The sequence below is a fragment of the Morone saxatilis genome, unplaced genomic scaffold, assembly GCF_004916995.1.
Source record: "Morone saxatilis isolate NCDOM2014 unplaced genomic scaffold, NCSU_SB_2.0 Contig9, whole genome shotgun sequence".
In the NCBI taxonomy this organism is placed as follows: Eukaryota; Metazoa; Chordata; class Actinopteri; family Moronidae; genus Morone; species Morone saxatilis.
In genome coordinates this window covers 13,256,516-13,279,264 of record NW_023340268.1, presented here as the reverse complement: position 1 = coordinate 13,279,264, position 22,749 = coordinate 13,256,516, and the positions used below count along the sequence as shown (strand labels likewise).

The 22,749-nt window shown below is 40.6% G+C and overlaps 2 protein-coding genes across 2 annotated transcripts in view; both read right to left on the bottom strand.

The window, feature by feature from the left end:
• The window catches only part of mrpl3 (mitochondrial ribosomal protein L3), a 7,796-nt gene extending 1,408 nt beyond the window's left edge, over nt 1-6,388 (bottom strand). Inside the window, exons 1-9 of the mRNA XM_035681050.1 lie at nt 6,168-6,388; nt 4,823-5,004; nt 4,637-4,728; nt 3,732-3,830; nt 1,272-1,371; nt 1,083-1,143; nt 806-917; nt 617-694; nt 397-474 (exon numbers count right to left, since the gene is read on the bottom strand). Coding sequence (XP_035536943.1) covers nt 397-474; nt 617-694; nt 806-917; nt 1,083-1,143; nt 1,272-1,371; nt 3,732-3,830; nt 4,637-4,728; nt 4,823-5,004; nt 6,168-6,241 — 876 coding nt within the window. The 5' untranslated portion in view covers nt 6,242-6,388. The remainder of the gene's footprint in view (nt 1-396; nt 475-616; nt 695-805; nt 918-1,082; nt 1,144-1,271; nt 1,372-3,731; nt 3,831-4,636; nt 4,729-4,822; nt 5,005-6,167) is intronic.
• Nucleotides 6,389-7,699: 1,311 nt separating this feature from the next.
• On the bottom strand, nt 7,700-21,686 carry cpne4b (copine IVb; the record flags this gene model as incomplete). The annotated part of the gene is given in 14 exon segments (XM_035681045.1): nt 7,700-8,657; nt 11,632-11,868; nt 12,281-12,414; nt 13,342-13,393; nt 13,573-13,627; nt 13,878-14,011; nt 14,121-14,180; nt 14,867-14,953; nt 15,551-15,649; nt 17,423-17,512; nt 17,612-17,695; nt 18,234-18,308; nt 18,572-18,643; nt 21,507-21,686. Coding segments are annotated over 14 exon segments (1,491 nt in total), but the record flags the coding sequence as incomplete, so codon positions are not given.
• Nucleotides 21,687-22,749: the final 1,063 nt, after the last annotated feature.

The following is a 22,749-nucleotide window of genomic DNA, read 5'->3' as shown; positions in this document are numbered from 1 at the left end:
GCATGCAAGACAGCTGAGCTGGGTGAAATGCAAAGCACATTTGTATTCATTATCGCTTGCCTGCAAAACAAATAATAGGCTGCGTGTGTGTCCGTGCACAGACACACAAGGCGAACACAACATGCTGAGTATTGAGATGGATGCAGTGGATATTACTAACATCATTGAGGCGCGCGCTCTCATTCCCTCATAGAAAAACACACAAACAGATGCATATACACACACACACACTGCTGAGTCAGCATAGTGTCAGTGAAGATAGATCACAGTGTCTTGCAGGTGTGACAGCGTTTTACAGGTGCAAGGTCACTCGTCTTTGTCAGAACACTAAGCATGCTGGGGTTGACCTTCGACTTCTAACTTCACTTCTGAGTGTGTGTGCATGATTATTTTTACCTTCAGTAAGCAGTTCCTGTGGCCGGGGACAGAGCCGTGAACATACAGCACATTATACTTGGTATTGACCCTCCATATCTGGGAGAGAGAGAGAGAGATTGAGTGGAGGCAGATGAGGGAATATTGAACTGAAATTGCAGTCAAGGACAAACGAGTTCAAAACTACATCTGTGCGCGTGTCCTTGTGAGTGTGAGTGTGTGTGTGTGTGTGTGTGTGTACCTTCAGTCCATAAGCTGTGACGCTAATGTTGCCCAACATGCCGGGCATCTTTTTTCCTTTGAAAACTTTGGCTGGATCCTAGACGCAGATGATGAACAACACAATCATGCTCACATCACTGGATTATGGGAAGCCAACTGTTCATGTCTGGCACGGAGGATAATCTTTGTGTGTGTGTGTGTCTCTTACCCCTCCAGGTCCAGAAGCTCCCGGTCTACGGTGAGTTTTGGTTTGGCCGTGGGTGGCTGGCTGACCTTTGAACCCCCATCGCTTCATTACGCCTTGAAAACCTTTACCAATGCTAAGCACACACACAGAAGGAAGTTAATGTTTGCACACTCATATTTTCATTTATGTTACCTCAGCACAATGATATAGAAAGAGGGCTTTGCACATTCTTGCAAAGTCAATAAGCGTAATAGGAAAGGAAGCCCAGAGGAGAGAAAGCTGGCAGAGCAGAACTTACGATTTGGCTGTGATGTCCACATAATGCCCCGGACGGAAATGTGCCGCATACAGAGGAGTGCCTGAACACATGGCAAACGAGATTACATTAATGTAAAACTTGCTCTGCCGGCTACAATAAGATATTAGAGTCCAGCGTGTGTTGTGATTGAGCTTTGCTTTAACTGTGAGATAACAGATGTGGGTATACCTGGCTTGAGGATGGCGTTGTCGGTGACTTTAAATGTGGAGACTTTCTGCTTTGGAGGCACTCCTGCATCCCTATACATCTCCATCTGCTGTTCAGACATCTGTCAGTCAGAGTGATGGAAAAGACAGACAAATATAACGATGAAAGGAGGGAAATTAAGTGCTAAAGGAAGCACTTGAGTGCGACTCAAAATTAAAAATTGACTGTGGGCCTGTTATGACTATATGGGAGCCAAACACACACACACACAGGCGTACGCACGCACACTTGGCAGCGAGAGTCTCTGACATTTGCTTTCACTCGGCTCACTCACATCTCAGCCCCTCCAGTCACTCTAAACTCTCTCTCTCCCCTTCTGTTGACTGAAAACCAGCCTGCCAGCTTCACTCTCCCGACAAACTCTGTCTTTGACTAGAGAGTAATGTGGCTGCGTGAGCTGGATTCAAACAACTTCACATTCGAGAGAGAGTGAAACCCCGACAGCAGCCCATCACGCATCTATCAGCACCCAATGAATAAATCCCACCTTGATTTATTCAGCCTTGTTCTTTTGTTTTTTATCTTAAAAAGATGGATGTAACATTTAAAGGACAAATCCCCTCTCATACATACTAACGGGTGATTTTCCTAAAAACAACTTCTTTAAATCTGTCTACCCTTTTTGAGGAGGTAGTATGGGTTCAGAGAAAGTTGAGGAGCCAATGTTGCTGTCCGTCACCTCAGTGTTACAGAGTTCTGAGATGCCGACTGAGGCAGTGATGGGACCTTAAGAGTTTATTATGAGCATCAAAGATCCAAATGTGTGTGTGTGTGTGCCTATCATTGTTTGTGGGACATAGCAGCAAGGACATGTATTGGATCCCATTTATTTAGACTCCTAAGATGAAATAACTGATGGTTAGTGGGTAAGTATAATTTCCTGACTATGGGGCTGTATTCATAAAAAGGTCTTAGAACTGGGAGGCCTGGTATGAGCTCAATGGCAGAGGGAAATTACAAAATTCAGTTATGTTTCCATAAGGCTGTCACACTGATTTGATTTTTTTGCGTGATTATGAAATGTCGCCAGAACTAAAATGACAAAAAATATGTAACTGGCTGCTCTGCTGTTATTAAATGCATTGTGACTGGCATTATAAGATATATGTTTGCCATATTTATGAGTAATGTAATTACTGTGTGTTTAAAAGTTAGTTTAAAATGTTGAGATTTTTATCAGATGGCCTATTCAATATTTATTTTTTTTTACATTTTCCATGACAGCTTTGCTGAAGCAAATAAACAGGCTTTGTTAAAATTAAAAAAAAAATCAATGAATTAAGTAATGTTGGCAATATCTCAAGGTATTGGAAGGAAAAAACAAATAAGCACAGAATAATTAAAAGACATTTCTGTGTCAGGACAGCTGCTCATTATAAATACTGCAGCCCAATTATGAAAAAACATTTTTTTTCATTGCAATATTTTTAAATAAATTTGTATCTCATTTCAAAACATTTTATTTTTGTTTAAAGAGAGACTACGCAACTTTTGGGAGGAGAAATAAAACATTCTTCCTTTTAAAAATGTAAAGATTAACTCAGCGAACTTTAGGTAAATGTAGCTGTGTAACAGTCAGTCCGCTGACTTTATGATAATAAAAACAATAACATTTGTAAAGCATTTTCAAGCATTAGCACAAAGTGCTTTCCAGATTAAAACATATACGGAACAAATCAATCAGAAACCCAGGAGTACCACTCATGAACATACAAAATTAAGATAAAAGCGCTAAAATATTAATATGAAAGCAAGAGTAAATTAATGATGCTACTGCAATAATAGTTTTCTATTTCAATTACCTCATATAACTCAAAGAGAAGATAGGTTTATTACTTATCAAAAAAACTTATGAAATACTTGCAAACCGGCTATAACCACTATTCGGTCTCTATTAACTCATGAGGAAAAAATTCCTGCTTTGTAGCTGCTCCTCCACTATGTCCACCAGCTACTTCCTAACTTTGTCTGTCTGGTGTTTGGTGCCGAGCAGTTGGTGTACAGTGGGATTTTAGAGCCTTTTCACTGAAAACAGCTGCCTTCTGCATCTGACGACGACGTTATAATGAAGGTAAATCGTAAATTTGCGGGATGGAGAGCTAAACAATGACCCTGAACTCGCTATAAAGCTCTGTAAAGCTGATTCGGGTGAAGCAGATTCAGATGGTAGTTCCCTGTAGGTTCAAAACTATGAGCAACCCCTTTCATTGTTTTCACATCATCATTTGACACATTATTATAAAAACCTCCATTATAGCAACTTTAAAGAAAACTGAGCCTGAAAAACTGAACTTAATGACAGCTACAAGAATGTGCTTATAACAGCACTTACCAGAGATCATAAAATGTCAACACATCCAATTTAACAGCTAAGATAAAAACCTTTGTCACACAGTTTTTATATCAACAGATATTTCTTACATAGAATGGCGATGCGTTTTTTCCTCCCACCAAGAGGGCGGCAGTGCGTCCATTATATTCTTCTTTGGGCAGGTATTTTAATACATGACAGTCCTCCACCTACAGAAACAAAATAAAGGACGGATGAACAATAAGTCATAGTCTGATTGTGGTTTTCACTGCGCCACCCGTTTCCTCCTAAACTACAACATAAACAAACATGCAATAATCACTTTTTTGATAACCTCACAGCATTTGGTAATACTCAATACATTGCAAATAAATCAGGAGAGAAGAGGAAAATATACCGCATAAAAGTTAAACTGTAACAATCAAATCTGTAGTGTATTAATATACTGCATTAACAGAAAGTAACTTTTCATCCTGTATTTGCTGAAAATAAAATGAAAGACTAAATGTGACTAAAGTGAATCAGCAGACGGAGATACAAGCTTCTGTATGGCCCTAAATCTCATATTAATTGTCCGACTGCTAACGTTGACATTTTATTGACACTGAAATTAGAGATTGTTATGCAGTAAAGAGTAGAGTGAAAAAACACGGCCACGGTTTGCTTTCAATTTTCTTCACCGACACACTCGCCGATGAGATTAAAACGTGATGTGAATAACATCAAATACCTCCTGCTTATACCTTGCTGTAAGGGAGGAGTAGCTTTCTGAGGAACACTGAGGCATTTTGAATGCATGATCAAAGCCTGCAGGTGTTTAATATTTACTATTCTGTCCCCACACTCCACAGAACAATCCAATTTATCAGACTTCTTTTCTGACCTGCTGGTCATGCCATTATGGATGGTGATCATAAACACACATTAGCATTCCTGAAGAATGCCTGTGGCTGTTTTTAACACAGCTAAGGCAGAACAGAAAACAGGTGTGTGTGTGTGTGTTCGTGTATGGTACCTGTAACATGGTGACGACATGCCTTTCTCCTGTTTTCGTCCAGATAGGAGCCATCCCCAACTTCACTGCCACTAACCCAACTCTTCGACTGCCTGGGCAGAGGATCAGATGTAAAGATGGTTAAAGTCGAGACAACAGAGATGAGACTCATGGATGTAAACAACTGTCACAAATCATGACACCCACCCTCTGTCCACTCATGTCGCTGCCAGGGCTCATCTTTGAGCGGGTTGAGCTTTTCAGCTGTTTGTGTTCTGTATTCCTCTGCCATGCTCTTCCTCATGTACTCCTGGTTATCCTCTGTGAGGTGTTCCTCAAACCATGTTGTGGTCTTTACTGTCCTAATACAACCCATCAAATGGGCAGGACTGCAAGTAAAGAGATAAGTGCAGTTATTTACGAGGAGGATTATCACTTATGTCCAGATTTAGACTGAAAATGGCCAGACAAATACATATAACTGTGTCCAATCAATACAAGAGTGACACGTGGTACAGTATACACATACTGCAGCAGACTACTTTGCTTTTAATATTTTAATCAGTAAAATGTCTGAAAATAGTTAGATTAACCAAACACAATTTCCTACCATTTTAAACAGCTTTTTAAAAGTGCCAAATTTAATTTATTCAGTGATACTAAACAGATATGCAACAAATGTTAACATTTTCAAAAACTGACATGGCACTTTCTCCTATTTATTTTATTTTGATAAATGAATTACATTATCATCAACATTGTTACTGCTTAATTTCACCAGGATCACCATTCCTGTGCTAATTTATGTATTCACTGTAATAACCTACACTGAAGTGTGCTTTGCTGCTTCTGATCTCATGCTACTCTGTCCTTTTATCCTTTTAGATGGCTAAAAGTTGAACACGGGTCACTGATTCTCAATCTGTCGCTGCAGAGACTGCAGTGTCCTTACTGATGAGTAACAAGCAGGAACACACATCCACACGGACAGTTTCAGCATTTAAGTGTATAAATGTCATTGCTTAACGACAGATTTAAAAAAAAATAAAAAAAAATAGTGGCACTGGACTAAATGAACCTTAGTGGCAAAGCCTGCCCACGTCTGCTTTCAGATGGTTAGAAACACATTACTCATTTGTTCATCAGTGTTGTCCTCAGTAACAGGCTCTAAGTAAGTCTTCAACATGTTGTGTAGAAAAATGAAAAAGTTTCCATACAGTGAAAACACTGTTGCACAATATTACAATCCACAAACATAGAGAAATCATCAAAATGATTTGCAGTTAAACGGTGAAACACGTTGGATATTAACTCGCTTTGTCACTATGAAGCAGACGCGTTCAGCTAGCTCCACCGTTACTTTTCAATGGGAAAGTGCTGCTAACATCGGCTAACTTATTGTCAAATAACAGGCTCTGCTGAGAGAAACAGCAAGGACAATAATGAATCAATGCACACACTCCAACCACATCTATTCCCTTCGGTTCAGCTAAGCTGCATTTTAAGTCAACTTCAGTTACATTAGAACGACTAGCTCGTTAGCATTAGCCACCTTTCAGCTGCTGCTCGGAGAGAAAACAGAGTTGTTCCTCTCCGGAGGACAAACCGACAGCTCCACGCCGCCATTGCGCTCTTCAGTGCAAACACTTGGACTGAAGTATAAAGAGACAGACAAACTAGAAGGACATGGGAGTCTCACGAGAAATGGACAACCATGCCTTCGTTGCTCTAAATGTCACCCTGGCTACTTCCGGTACGTGACCAAAACAGTTCCCCCACGCAGCGCGGAGGCTTGTGCCAAAGGTTCCGCGCACCCACCGTTATATTTTTTTTTAGCAAACGTGTTAACTTGCTAACTTATTAAATCTAATTAACGGTATTATGCTTACACGGTTGATAAAACGTTGTTGACGGCTTGACTTATAACTAAACGATGCTAAAAGGGGATTTTAAAAGTTAATTCGTGACCTTGGAAACTGACAGTCTTCATCAAGATGCGTTTGCCCGGTTGTCATGGAAATGTTGATGTTTCAGTTATCAATGAAGGACAACACGATAAATGCATTTTAATCTCACAATCATCAAGTAAAACAAATCCTTTTGATTTCTCAATTGATTGATGTCTCCTAAATAACAATATACTGTGTAACATATGAAACCTTTTTTCTAATTTTATCATGTTTATTATTGCCTCATTGTGTCATTTAATTCAATGAAACATTTATAGCTGAACAGAATTGAATAGAAGGTAGCCTACAGTATGATATTTCCTCATTTTAAGTGTTTTCTCCCTGCCTTTTTTCACAACCAGTCCTCTCAGTCTCTCTCAGTGAAACTCTACTGATGTGGGTGGTCTCAGAAAGAGATATCTGGAAGCTCATGTGTTGAATACTGATCTGAGCGTCAGAGACTGAGGCACTATGGAGTTTACTCTCAGGACAGCCCAACTTTGGTTCGCCCTAATTAACTGTATGGAGATTAGTGAAATCATTTATTCTTGCATTTTAATGTCTGTCTGGGAAATGTAGAAAGAGTGAAAGAGAGATGTAGTTGGAGAAGGTGTCTATGAGCCGACAGCATCATTTGTATGTGTTAAGGAAGTGTGTGTGGCAGTTTAAAGTATTGTGGAGTGCTGCTTCATTCAACAACAAGGCAGAGCTGTCCATGAGAGAGACAGAGAGAGAGAGATGTGTGATATCTAACCTGCATATACAAATGGTCTGCATATTCAGTGGCAAACCGGGAGACAGAAGCTCACGAGGCAGAGAGAAAAATAAATCAACTAACAGGCTGCCACCTGCTCTGCCTTTGTTATTCTCTAGATTATACCTCCCCACTGGATGCCTCAACACACACACACAAAGTTGTTTTCTTATTGCATAGGGAATTCAATTGTTCTACGCTAATTCCTCTGAGACTTAACCTTACATTGGCCATAATCAGTATGTCTAACCCTAATTATAACCCTAACATCCATGATGACCAGCTTTTGGTCCCCCTTTTATGACTGTATGAATACAAATAATGTCCCCACAACATGATTAACCCAAGAACATAAACATCAGATCACACCAAAATGAGAAAACCAAAGTGTCTTTATTATAATCAACATGCAGAATACAGAAAAAAACAGTTTTCAGCTCACAGATGAGTGTCTACCACACACGCTTTGCTATCCTCCCAAAACTCTTTACAATGTAAGAAGGTTATTAAGAAATTATTACAATTATTCTGTGGTTCATTTCCATTTAGCAAAATCTCCAACAAAAATCTGTAGAAAAGAACCCCAACCACCCAAGACAACCCTGAATGTCACTCAAATGACAGAGATACTTTATTTCATAACTAGCAAGCAGGCTACTGGAGATTGGATATTAGCAGGAGCTGAATTATGCATGCATTTATGCAGTACACTAACAGGGACTACCATTCCTATAAATAACATTTGCAATGCTAATTCTAAGCATTTTCGACTATACAATCACATATTTTTTTCTACCCACAGATCTTTTGGCCTATATACTTGCTAGTTATCTAAATAAGGTAGGAGTGTCATTCTTTGGGTGGTCTATGGTCTGAGTCTGCATGCTGGTTCAGAAGACTGCTCTTATTTCTATAAACATCTTTCAGATATACAGTAGATAGTAATAATTTCCCAGGTGATGCCACTGTGGCCAAACATGCAATAGTCATCAATGGAGTAGTTCAAATTGTTTCACCAGAACGAGCTAATTCTCTGAGCTAGACTACCGTATGTAGTATGTAGTACCCTAATGTGTACATGTTTGTTTGTTTGTGTGTGTGCTTGTGCTTTTGCATGTGTATATGTATTATACAGTACATAAAGTATATATATATGATATATATATGCGTGTGTGTATTTGAGTGTATGTTTGCATGTATTCCATTGTCAGGGGCTGAAGGTCCTTGTGGACTCGTAGTCCGACATACACTTGGGTTTGATGCCTTTAGCGTTGTAATAATCCACCACCTGGTTAGGGACTTCTGCCAAAACACTCTTAGCCAGTGCGGCTGGGGAGGCCTGAAAACAAAGAGACAGTCAGAGAGAGAAGAGGAGGAAGAGAGGGGTCACAAATGCATACACATCACCAGCCATGTGCGATTCTAGGATGCTGGAGTTTACTTTTTGGCCTGATGCTGTCAAAGGTCTAGACCAGTGAGACTGATGTGAACTGACAAGCTCATTTGACAACCTCACAACATCCCTGCTTTCACCTTTTGTCCTCTAGTCCCATAGCTTGGTTTCTATATATGTGCTCAAGGAGAAAAACACAGCAGAGCTCTTCATTTCTTAAAAAAAGTAATACATGAAAGAAGACTCTCTCTTTATACTTTACAAAAGTAGATGATCATGTACATTAACTCTTAGTACAGTTTATGCTGTGTAAGTTAATTATGCAAAGTAGTCCAGTTGTATTTGCTGTATATTGGAGTATATTATTTGAAAAACTTTGGTGTATTAACAAAGGTTTGTGATAACTTAAGGTGGTTGATTTATGTTGGAAACCTCTATACTTACAAAGAAACAATATTTTAACACTTTTCTTGACACAGGATTTTTTTTCAGGCTATTGTAGCCCATTCCAGCCTTGTGGTTTATTCAGTTCAAGTTAAAGATCTGTCATAAGTATGTCAGCCGAGTGATGATTATTATTTATTGTATCTTGATCTATTATGTCCTGATCTATTAAGCTTAGATGGGTTTGGGGGTTTTAGAGTGGTTTGGTAGAAGGTTGTAGAACACTGGGATAGTTATTTTTGTAATTCTCCTGCTTGCTTTTTTGTGATACATAATAAAAAACTAAAGTTAAATGTTTTATTCCCTCAAAGGACTTAAGGTGTGGCGATGAATGTAATGAATAAATGGTAGAATGTTCTCTTAAATGTAAAAGAGAGAAAACATTCCTACACACACACACACACACACGTACAGGCCAGCCACTTGTCGGCATGCACACACATTCTCCCACACCGCACACACTTCCGAATCCTCAAAGTCAGAGAGTCTGTCGTACTCCGTCTCACATAATTCCCCGAGACAATGCATCATCAAAGTGCACCCACCCCAACCCCCCCTCTCCTCTCATTTCCACCCTCCCTCCTGCTCTTCTCCTCGGCTCCTATCTACCTGTTATTCAGCCTGTCACACAGCAGCTCCGTCCTGCTAATCCCTTCTGAAAAGAAACGACAGAGCAGAAAATCACCTCTCCACCTCTGTCACACACTCCCTCGCTCCCTTTTGTCTTTAGCTCCGGTCTCCTGTTGACCCCCCTCCAACAGCACCACCACCATCACCACCACGGGCGATGTCTCTCTCCCTCCGACTTCCTCTTCTGTTTCCCCCAGATTTATTCTTCACCTCTCCTCTCTACTTTTGGATAAACTATATGTTTCAGCTCCTTCCTACATTCTCCCCCATCTCCTTCTGTTTAGCTGGGATGTAATTGGTTGATTTCTCAACCTGTCACAGACCAAACACACCATATCAGACCCAGCCAAACAGATCCTGTCAAAGCCAGGAAAAATTAATGCCACCAGAGAGAGAGAGAGACGCACACAAACACACAGTGAGCAGATAGCTGATGTGTTTTGACGAGCACACCAAGCATATTACGCCCACACGTTCACACTTGTTGCCCCCTGAATACAGCACAGACAGAGCTACTGTAGAAGTAACCCCAAGTGGATACTTTTTTAGTATCTAAGATATAACTACGAAGCACTGAGCGCTGAAAAATGTTTCTGTCAACGTTTTAAAATTGGAATTAAATGTTTGGTTTGATTCTCAGTGTTGTTCACTTTAATCACACATTTCCACACAATTCCTTCTAAATCAGGGCTCAGCAATTAAGTTCAACCATGGGCTTCTTTTACAGCACTGTTCACTGGGGAGACATTCTGCATGGTGGACAGATACAGTATGTTTTCAATATGTTTCTTTTACAGCCATTCATCTAAGATTAAAATTGATGTATTGGTTTGTTTTAGTATTGTATCCAATGACTGTAACAGCAGCTTATGGTGTGAAATGACTCATTTATGAAATATTTATGTTCTGTGCTGCAGTACCGACTACAGTTGGCTGCTTGATTTATAGCTGAATAAAATGGCTATTGTTGTTGCCTTAAATACATTTTCAAGTGGTCATCACAAGTGCTAAAACTTTGTGTAAAAAGCATAGTGTAGCAAACTAACTCAATAACATAGCAAGTTCTACCAAAAGTTTCCCCCCATAAGCTACTGGTCATACCAGACTTCATTCCAGCAGCACACACTGTTCAAATAGCCTGGTGCTGAACGAGGCACAGTAGCTGCGGTTTGTATGTGGGGACATTGGTTATTATTAGAGGTCATGACACCATACTTATTGGGATTTGAATGAGCCTTGTGTTTACATTGTTATCTACAGTAAATTTGTGCAAATCCATGTAAAGGTCATGGGGCTAAATATTTTTGCTAGGGAGCCAGATTTGACCCCCAGGCTACTATTAGCCTGCCACTGCTCTATGTAATAATTTTGCTGGTTTAGACAAAGAAAAGAAAATGAGGTTTGGAAGTGAAAATAGCATTGATTTATATCAGTACAGAACTACTACACTCACTTTGTTTTAAGCTTGTGGCCCCGGTGTGAAATTTCTTAACGTTCTTATGACTAGAGACTCTTTTATGACCATTTTTTTCCCCCTTTAATGATGTTACTCAACTTGAGAAAGCTTTAAAGTTTTAAAGTACAGTTTGGAATCCACTATACTTACACTGGCTGTGAAGAAGAAGCAACACAAGCTACAGCAATAGCTGATAAACTGGATCTAGCACCAAAATCTGCTCTGCTGCATTCTTATATAGTGGTGTATATGTCTTCATATTGCCTGACTTCGCTGGAGAATTAGTCACATTTTCTGCATATAATGCATTTATAAAAGCTCTATGGTCTTTTCAGAATTTTAAGAACGTCTATCCCTGTCCCTTTACCCCTCCTCCCAACTGCCACCCACATGTTTGAAGTCCTTGAAGGGGACGAATTGGACAATGTCGCGGAGGACAGGCTCGCCCTTCGGTGAACGCAGGATACCGTCGTCTCCATCTAGTATCTGCATGTCGGTGAAGTCTGCGTTGCCCACGCCGACGATGATGACGGACATGGGCAGGTGGGAGGCGTGCACGATGGCCTCCCGTGTGTCCGCCATGTCGGTGATGACGCCGTCTGTCAGGATCAGCAGGATGAAGTATTCCTGGTGGGACAGGGAAAGATTTGTGGGTGGAATGGAAGAGGATGTGGGGGAGGGAGAAATAGATGTTGGATAAATTTATGTTTTAAAAGTGGCTGCTTGTCAGAGGCTAATTTGAATAAAACTCATTCTAATCCGCCGGAGAGTCAGAGAGATGCGGGAGGCATTAAGGCAGAGAGAAATTTGGGCTCTAAAATTTATGACTGGAATTAAATTAATATCAATCACTTCTCCCCCTCTTTTCAATTCATCTCTTTTTGCTCTTCTTTGTTCCATCTTGTACCTCCTCCGATGTCTCACTTTCTATCGTTTCATTGCTATTTGTCTTCCCCTTGACTCCCTGTGTGCCAGTGCAAACACCAATAGTCACAACAACAGGAAAGAAATAGTCCTTTTTTCTCATTCTCTCTCTCACCATGGCCTCTTTGGTGTGCATCTCCTCAGAGGCAGACGAGGCCACTTTCTGGATGATTGGGGCAATGTTGGTGGGCCCATATAGCTGGATCTTGGGGAGGCAATTCTGGTAGGCTTCCACCACGCCTTGGATCCCTGCAACACACACACACACACACACACACACACACAAATCTGTCTATATATTGCACTCCATAGAAAGGTAAGGTCCCTCTCCTTCCGATGAAACTTTTATGGAAAATATTTTTACAAAGGCAAGAGACAAATCATTCATTTTTGGTCCCATTTGAACACAGGCTTCATAACTTCAGTAGCTCTGGATAGCTTGTGAAGAAGTCAGTGTGTAATCTTTCTAATTATGTATTTTCACAGTCTTACACTGTAACTGTGACTTTCTAGACTTGCAAAATTATCTTTTAATTTGACAAGCATCATATATTCATGACAGAATTCAAACGGATTCAAAAATTCTTTGTCTTTTGCCGTTGACTAGCGTCCAAATTTTTTCCGAAATAAGGTCCCATGGTGGTCCACCAGAAGAAGAGGAACAATGCCTCTCTATTGACTTCGCCGACTCTTCGAGTTCTCGTACTTGCAAAAGTATCTGCTAAAATAAATCAGACTCTGTGCATGTGATTGCACTCCAAGGTGACTGGGCATTTTTCATTCCCATATAGTCCACAACTGCTGACACACACGCACACACCTTCACAGCAAGAAGGCAGCTATGTGGGGAGAAGAGCACAGAAGCCCATTTCACACATACAGATTAGTGTTGTTTTTCTCCGAATCGAAGAGCCTGAAATACTTCCTGCAGCATAGCGACAAACCTCCCAGCTGCATGCGTGTCTGTGTGTATCTAAGTGCGTGTCCATGCCTGTGTGTGTAATAGGAGGAAACAGGGGGTGGGGACAGATACAGAGGGAGAAATATGGGACTGACAGCGAGGGAGAGATGAGAAGCGTGCAGCAGTGATACAGGAGGACTGTTTTGGTCCTGTGATGTATAAATGTGAAAGTTTCTGTGAGTCAAGAAGTCAAGTGTGTTTGTTTGATAGCTTACCAGCACATTCAGGATTGTCCTCATCAAAGTTCACAGCGAAATCGTGTGAAACCTACATGCGGGACGGAGAACACAAAGCCTTTTACCGCCACGTTAAAACGAAACACTCAGCACAACACGTTCAGTCCAATTTACGGGTTGACAGATGCATTCTCTTTTCATGTTGATCAAAAGCAAGCTGTGCTCCCACTGCTACTGCAAACACACGTACACACATCCCGAGTATCCTACCTTGAAGTCAGGTGGTATGAGTGCTCCAAAACCAAAGGCAGGGAACATTTTATCACTGGAGAAAGACAAATTTATTGAAAAAGATGGAGAAAGGTTTTAGCAGGAAGGACAAATATAATGTAACTTTTTACATGACAAACACTCTTATGAAAGGATTTGGTCCTTGGTGTATGCGTGAGAGTGTTTATTTGTGTGTGTGTGTGTGTGTGTGTGTGTGTGTACGTGCGTGCATGTGTGTGTGTATGTGTGTGTGTGTTTGTGTGTGCCATCATTAGCCAAATGATGATTGATGGAGTGGGTTCTACCTGTCATAGTCTTGGCAGATCTCCCCTACAGCCACCAGCGCTTTGAGGTACTCATTGGGCTGGTAGGGGTGGATGTAATGGAGGGAGCAGCTGTTTCTGGGATCCCCATTGGACGCTGTAAAGTCTATTGCCACCTGGGACAGTAACACACACACACACAAACACACACATACATTCACACAGCATGAGTGGGCATGACATGCTGCTTTGAATATTGAGGAGATTATATGTGACAAAACTCACTGTGAACTGAATTTGGCAGCCTCCCATGATGTAATCCAGGAAGGAATACATTTTGATGATCTGTCAGGGCAAATGTTGAAATTTAAGATTGGTTATGATAAGAGCTGAATGAGGTGAATGTGGCTGTGGTCTATGCAGTGGTGACGCCAGACATAATGCAAACTTAACCAATAACAATTAAACCAAAATTCAAACAAACATGAGCATCTGCTGCTTAACTTAACTTAACTTTCATTTCATTGTAAATTTAATACCTGTGGTTTTGTACTGTTGGTTGTTTTCTGACATTCATTCATCAATTAAAACGACTAATCAACAGAATTACATAATAAAGGTACCCTGTGGAGGGTTTTTTTTCACCACTAGTGGTGCTATGGTGCAAATTATTTTACAAAAAAAAGAAATTCTTGCCACTGGTTTCATTCCATTAATGAACAGTTAGTGGCACTAATGCACCAAGAAGTGTAGACATGTGCCAATAAAAACAGAGAAGAAGAAGAAGAGTACAGCAAGCAAATGTGGATGTAAAAAATTTAAATTTTAATGCATTCATCATTTGTTAGACCTCAAGGAAACACACAATATGTTTTGGTGAGAAACACATAACCTTTGTTTGCTTATGAGAACACTCCTCAGAGCAACTTTAATCAATAATGAAAGCAATCATTATTTGCAGCCCTGCTCGACCTGTGAGAATCAAACAGCGAGGGATTTCAAGTAAGTACAAGGATAATTTGTTACCTCACCTTACAGTGGTTAAGAATGACAACGCCAGAATTTCTGTAATTCTTCTTCTTCATTTGGTATTTAGGGTTGATGCACTCCCATTGAATCTAGGCAACACACAGTACAGAAAGAGAGGGTTATTACACACACATCACATGCAGGTTCACAATATTGAAAAACAGAACAACAACAAATGAATTTAGATGGATAATATTTTCCTTATGTGGCGAAAACACAGAGAACTTTAGAAACCTGACCAGCAATGAGCACTTCACAAAATGTCATGACAAACATGACATTTTGTCTTGGAAATGTTTGTATGTATTGTATAGCTTCTTGTTGACAGCTGTCCATAATTTTGATTATAACAATCATGTGTGTTAACAGGTGCATGTGTGTGGAGATCTTTCCGGCAATAATCCCATTGCAACTTTTGGCATGCACACAATTTAATCTTTCTACTCATATAACCTTTTTTTTTGGTGATATTTAAGATAAATCTGACATATTTTTGATTGAGTTTTAATGACACACTTCAGTTCAGTTGTAATCATTCCCTGAGCAGGTTGGATAACCAGCTTATTGCTAAGTGTGTTAAACATTTTGTGTAACCATTATTAAACCGTTGTCCATCTAAATATATTTGTGGAGAGTCAGTGTGCAGTCGTTACTCTTTTCATCCATTTGTGTGTGTTTGTGCTTACCTGTTTGCCCTCCTGCTCTGCTCTCACCTCCTTATAGGTGGTCTGGAACTCCCCAATAAAGTCATGCTTTCCATTGGAGTCCCAATCCCAAACTGTGCACTGGAACAGACACAAAGAGACACACATACACAAGCACACACATTCCCTCAGTCAGAGCGCAGCTGCAACACTGTCACCTAAACGCACTGACACACTCATGGCAGGGAAATGCCATGCTGAATGATTGATAAGGCAGTGTTAGTGGGGGGGCAATGGAGCGGTGAAATATTAATCTGAAGATGCTGAGAGGGACGTGGCTTAAGAGACAGCTTTATGTGTGTGTGGGCGTGTGTGTATGTGTGTGTTTAGGCGTAATAGTTTGTTTCTCTCAAAGGAGCTACTAGACAAGAAAAATGGCCTCAATCGCCAGTGAAAAGCGCAGGTCAGAGGGGGCCAAGGCTTAGCGCATCATAACAAAACAATCCCATCAATTCAAAAGGTGACAAAAGCCAACAATATCTGTCTTGCAGAGTTTGTACAATCAATAATTTTCAGTGAAGATGGTCAATAGAGACACACGTTAACACGCACATGCACTGAATAATTGATACCTTTCACAAAGGTTTAATGGTTGTGAATGAGTAATTTTGCTCTTGAGCTTTGCGACCTTCTTGTCTAAGGTCACCCTAACAACTAGCGACCAATCCAACAACGCTTGATTAAAAACAACGACCAGCAGTAATCCCCTTATTTCCTGGCTCCCACTTAAGCTGCCAAGTACCTGCACCTGAAGTCTTTTTTTGTCTCTGCGTGTGTGTGTGTGTGTCTGATCATTTGTGGATCGTTTGCGTGTCCGTGTTTTTGACAGTAATTATTGCATGTGATGGACCGAGCGCTCCCTTTTGCAGCCTTGCTTCCACTTCAAGTTGCTGAGAGCTGTGCAAGAGAGTAATGAAAAAATGAAGAACCTCCGTTCTATTCACTGAATACTAACTTTTGGACGGAGACAGAGACGGAGGGACGGAATGAAAAGTAGAGAAGTGGAGAACAGGTAAGGAGAAATACAAAGGGAGAGACAGACAGACTCTGCAGAGAAGGGTTATGCATTTATGCATTGGTCAGTTAAGAGCCAGGTGAAAAGGAAGCACTGGTCTGAATAGAAATCTCTACCCTGCCATTTCTCACTATAGCTCTGATGCTTCAAACAGGTAGCCCTGGAAACTATAGCCGATGGCGTGTGCGTGTGTGTATGTGTATGTGTATGTGCATGTGTGTGTGAGTGTGCGAGCCCTTTCTCCTGCTGTCAGGAGCCATGCAGAGTTAAGACGCCTTTGAATACTTAATGAACAAGCTCATGTTTATTCATGGGAAGGAATAACTGTTTGGAGCTGATGTGCGGCCACCACTTTTGCACAAATGCACACACGCAGATCTATTCTGGCAAGTAAAGGTGAGAGTTTAGGGGCGACCACTGAGCTCTTTCACACCCCGTCCGGCTCTTGAAATAACACAGTAACACCAGGGAAAGCGGCACATGACCTGAACTCGACTCATGGAGAAGAAAATGGAGGGAGATGATTGAGGCAGCTGTATGACTATGGCTGATTCAGTAATATACTTGTGGGTATGCGGTACGCTTGTGTTTTACAAATCTCATCATTTTTATGCTGCACAAAAAAAAGCCTTACAAAGAAACACCTGCAGGCCTTCAGGTGCTGTTTGGCCTCTCCCTCTAAAGATACACTGTGTCTCTCTGGGGGAACTTAAATAACAAAGGGAACTGTGGCCAAGGTTTTTCCATGCTTAGACTGTTGCAGACTAAGTCAACTGTTAAATAAAATGATCTTCTCATTATTATGACTTGCAAAAAATAAGTTACAGTTGCAGACTCACCTTTAGCTCCCTGTCATGGTCACCACTACAGAGTGTGTTCAAAGAAACTTTGAAGGATTTCCAAACTGGGCTCAGGTTGTTCATAATCGTCTACCAGTGCACAAAGGATCACAGTTTCCGTTAGTCACAGGTCTGAAGTGGTAAATAACACCTCTATGTGTGTGCATGTTTGTGTGTACGTGTAATTACCTCAGTTCTGTGCACAAGCGACTCAGTCCCGTCATCATTTATTCTAAAAATCTCCAGGAAAGGGTCTGACTTGCTGAAGAAATCCTTCAGAGGGAAAACACACATGTAAGGCATTGCCTCAGAACTGCCTTTGATCACCATAAATCATTCATGTACTAACAGAACCATTATTTCACCCCATTTTCTCCCTTTCTTCCACCCATCTCTTTCCTGTCCTCTCCAATTTACCCGCCCCTCCCGCTTTCTCATCCATCTTTCCCCTAAGGCACAACTTGTTTGGATTAGTCATCCATGGCTGTGCGCTCGCGTGTGTGTGTGGAGGCTGAAAATTAATATAGTTATCTGTGTGTGGTGTCGGCTGGGTGAGATAGGAGGGGGTTACTGGGGAGAGGGGAGGTGCCCACCTATCTCAGAGGGCCTCCTCTAATGCCAGATTGTACTTCTGTGTATTGTGTGTGAGTTGCTCTAGTCCCACAGCCCTCCGCCCACATACTTCTTTACACACACACTCCTGAAAGCGCACACACTCAAACTTATATCTCTGAATATGAACTCCTTTAATATCTAATGGAAAACCACACATTGTCAGTGATTTTGAAAGCGTGCACACAGTCATACAAACCTTGTCGTCTAGCTTACGAGCGCTGAAGGAGAGTTCAACGTAATCGTCATTACCAGACAACTCCTCTGCTGTCACCTTTGGGGCGGGGGGTGGGGGTATAGCGAAGAAGATGGTGAGAGGAGAAGGAGGAGGAGGAGGAGGAGGGTGAGACCGACAGAGAGGTAGAAGAAGGAGGTGAGAGAAAATGAGATGGAAATGAGGAACAGAACAGATTGAACAGGTAACATCATCAAATTAATTATCTTCAGAGTGTCTGAGTGCAAGAGGTGCGTGTGTGATATGTGCTTCTGTGTGTGTGTGTGTGTGTGTAAGTGCGGTGGGCTGAAACAGTGTCATACCGTTATGGACGACTTTCCAGTAGTGTTTCCCTGTTTGAGTAGAGCTTTGATCAGTTTTCTCTGTGAGACGATCTGAAACAAACAGAAACACAAAATCAGCTCACATATTCCAGTGTTTGCCTCACAGGGACAGCTTGCCTGTTAGTGTCACCCTAGTGTCACGAATGTTAGCATGCAATCGCTACTACTTACACATCCAACGGACATTAAGCAGCATGGTGGAGTCACCTTTCTCACTACCTGTCATATGTAATTTTCTGTGGTGTTGTATCCCTGGTTTGATCTGCCAGCTCCTTGACTCTTTTCACCTACTACTATTTAAAGCTGGCCAGGTGCTATATGAGCTATGTAATTGGCTGCTCGAGTTTACATGGAGAGGTGAGATCCACTGGGAGACAACCACACAGATGGATGAGCCAAAGCTATGAGCTAAAAGCACCTGGCAGCTGCCAAAAGCTGCAGAGTGAGGTGTTGGTGGTCTCAGTGGGATCGGCAATGGTAGGAATGCTTTCAGATCACAGGGAGTCATTTGATTCTGTGTTACCATCCAAAGAGCAAAAGTGATTCACAGGTGTTTGCATTGGACTGTCAACATATACACTTTCTTTCGTATTGCGTGAAGAAGATCAATGACTGAAAGCTTGTATGTATGAATACACAGAACCGAGTGCAGTTCTGTTCTGATATGTATACAAAATGGTTTTGGAGGCTTTAAATATTCTCCATTTTAAAATGAAACATAATTATAAATTTGCCTCCTTCATTATTCAAATCTGTAATTATTTATTATGTGGCTTCTAAACGCAACGCTGACATATTACTTTTAAGATGATATTGCAAACTTGTTAGAAAACAGTTGCCTATTTACACACCCAGCAGATTCAGAGTGGGATTGGCAATAATTTCCAGTTGTGTGTGCCTCTGGTCACCTAACAAATGTAAATCCAGTAATAATTCACTCTCATTTTTAGATTCTAAATGCTCTAAATGATTCATTTTCGTTATCTGTCTCAATTTTCAGATTAATGGATTTCTATTAACAGATCATTTACTATTACTGACAGAAATATATTTATATGTGTCTGTGGTCATTTCATATTGCCCTGATGCTGTCTTTTACTTAACAACACTCTGGATAGGTAGTGGCAGGATCCATAATGTTAGTGTTTAGACCCAGATAAAATGTTGGCAGCATGTTTTTCCATTTCAGTTAACCTCCCTGGCTCTTGCCTTCACAATCCTCTTCTTCCATGTGAATTACCTCAGTTCTCCCAACTATTGTAAATCCACCAGCTTTATGTTACTGATAGCGTCTCTGACAATGAGAAGTGGAAACAAGCCCTTTAGTACTTTCTGTCCTCTCTGCTTTCTCTCTGTTCCCTTCTACGTGGTGTGACTCAGCTGCTGATTTCCTGAAATCAACTTACTAAACTTGTTAATGAGTACAACTGCAATTACAATTTTCCTCTAGGATATTTATGAAGCACATAAATAAAGCAAATCTTTTAAATATTGATTACAGCTACATCATTAAGAGGGGAAACGACACCATTAAGTGAGAAGCAAGGCCATATGTATTAGCATATGCACATGTAAATCCCATGAAAACATAGTTTAAAGCACCCTCAGGGCTTTTACGTAACCAAGGAATCAAGAACAACGAAAGCTCAGTGTAAATGCTGATAGAGAGTCGACCTCAAGTGAAAGATTGCATTAGGATTCCTTCCACGGCTAAAGTCTCTAATCTTAAAGTTGCTCCCTCATCCGAATTAAAGTACACATTACCTGATATACGTTCAATATCCCAACAAGCTTGATGCACTTTACAAAGGATTATATACACCAGTCTGTAATCCTTACCCTCAAAGAAAGCAGGCTGCATTTGTGCATGCACATTCCACACTGGTACACTCATACTGTATGTGATTTACTGGTTAAATGCACTTGCTGGTTGCAAGTGCACTTACTGATCCTCACTCCTGTCATGCATTCACCTGTACAAGCATGCTCTCATCATATGCACTTCTGGTTCTTATGGTGAACTTATGACTCTAACATGTGTTCAGATGTGCAGCATATATTGAACATTGTGTTTCATATTCAGTTGTATAAGCCTGACTTCTAGGAGATTTCTGTTTTATTAAACAGTTTACAGTGTAGGGATACAATAATAGCAAAAAATGCAACTTGAGTTTATGAATCACATGTAAATGGTGTTTTGGCAAAGATTACATTAAAGGATCAATGTGTTGAACTGGAGGGTATTTCTTCATTGAAAAAAGAGCAAAGAAAGGCACTGAAGGCTTTTCTCGGTGGAAAAGATTGCTCTCCCGACTGGCTTCGGTAAGAGATTAACTACATTATATGGATCATTGATCTGATTCATTGAAGTTCGCCCGTGATAGACAGCGATAGTTGGTTCATGCAATCACCTGCTGAGCCTTTTTGGAAAGTTTGAGCCCAATTGCAAACAGTTTCCAACAACAACTTTCCAGATAACAAACCATGGGGTCAACTGAATAGCATTCACCTTCCAAGTGTGTAGAAGAAAATATGGTGCTTGCAAAAAACTTATTTAGAGCCAGTATTGGTTTGTCTGTTCTGGGCGACTGTACAAACATGGCGATTCAACATGGTGGACTTGGTAGAAGAGGACCCGCTCCCTCTGTAGATAAAAATGTCTCAAGATTGCGAAGACACAACAATTCTTAAGCTGATTATACATAAATGAAAACACATTAATTTTATATTGATACGAATAGGAATATTATATTACATTTCTGCCAATAGATCCTCCTAAATGTTACTGGACCTTTAAGTGCCTGGGAGACCGCTAAAGAATCCTGAAGATTTTCCAAAGGTTTTTTTTATTATTTATTCTTACTCTTCTGCTTCCCAATTGGCTGACTACTGACCTGTCAAAAGACACACTGACCTGTCCTAAGGTGCACTCCATGGCTCCCAGGAAGTCTGCATCACGCAGGCCATTGTTGCCAGAGCTGATGTCATGAAGTTCAAAGCGGAGCCTCTGGACCTCCTCAAAGTAGTAGTCCACCAGGAAGATCTTGGAGAAGACTGGGCTGCTACTGCTACGAATCACCTCTGTACGGTCCACCTGCAAACACACACATGCACAGAGGCAGGGGCGCATGGACACACAGACACACAATCTCCAGGTTAACCCCAGTATGTTCAAGGAATCTTTGGACTCTAACAGAAGATTTTATATAACGTAAATGATAGAGTTGGTAAATGGAAAAGCATCCGATAGGTGGAAATGCTACAACAAACTGATTTACAAATTCCATTATTTATTTATGTATGAATCAGTCTATTTAATTGTTTAAATGAACAATTAAATATAAACTAAACAATAGTTTTACAATCTAATTTATTTGTTGATATTAATCTGTGAATTATCTTATTAATCTTGTTTTTGCCCAATTAAAAATACAAAATTTACTACTTTATGATGTATGATGTAAGACCAAGTAATAAAAAAAACTGAATTATTTTATTCTTGAATCTTTATTTTTTACATGTTTCTGTATATTTTTCATACAGTAAGAGTGGTTTTGTGAAAGGAAGTCTTTAAAAATTCTGTTGTTGGCAGTTTCACTTTAAACTGAGTTGTTTATGGTCCTTCTGGGGGAATGATGTATAAAGATTTCATTCAACATCCAATGCACTGCCACTGCACATTGATTGTGAACCTCGGCAGACTTTTCAGCACTGCAGCAATTACCACAAATAACTATTACCACATTGTTTACACTTATCAACTTGAGAACTGGGAATATGGATTTTCCTTGATGACTAAAATCACACAAGCTGTTTGACTACACAGAGAAGCGACTACAGTTGCAACATTGATCTCACATTTTCTTCACTCTAACTGCCTCACACAGAAAGGAATAGAAAGCTGAACAAAAGTCTGTCTCAGAGCTGCCAACAAAACCTATCCAACACTAGCGGCAACGACTGGGTCCCTTTTATTGTTGATAACCCTTTGGCACACCCACACACACACACACACACATAGACTCAAAAGTGAATTGTACACCAGCAGACATACACACACAAACATATTTGGCCTTTTTCTGACACTTACCTCAATAGGCTGGCATCTCATTAAAGCAAAAAGAACAAACATAAACACACAAACACATGCACACACA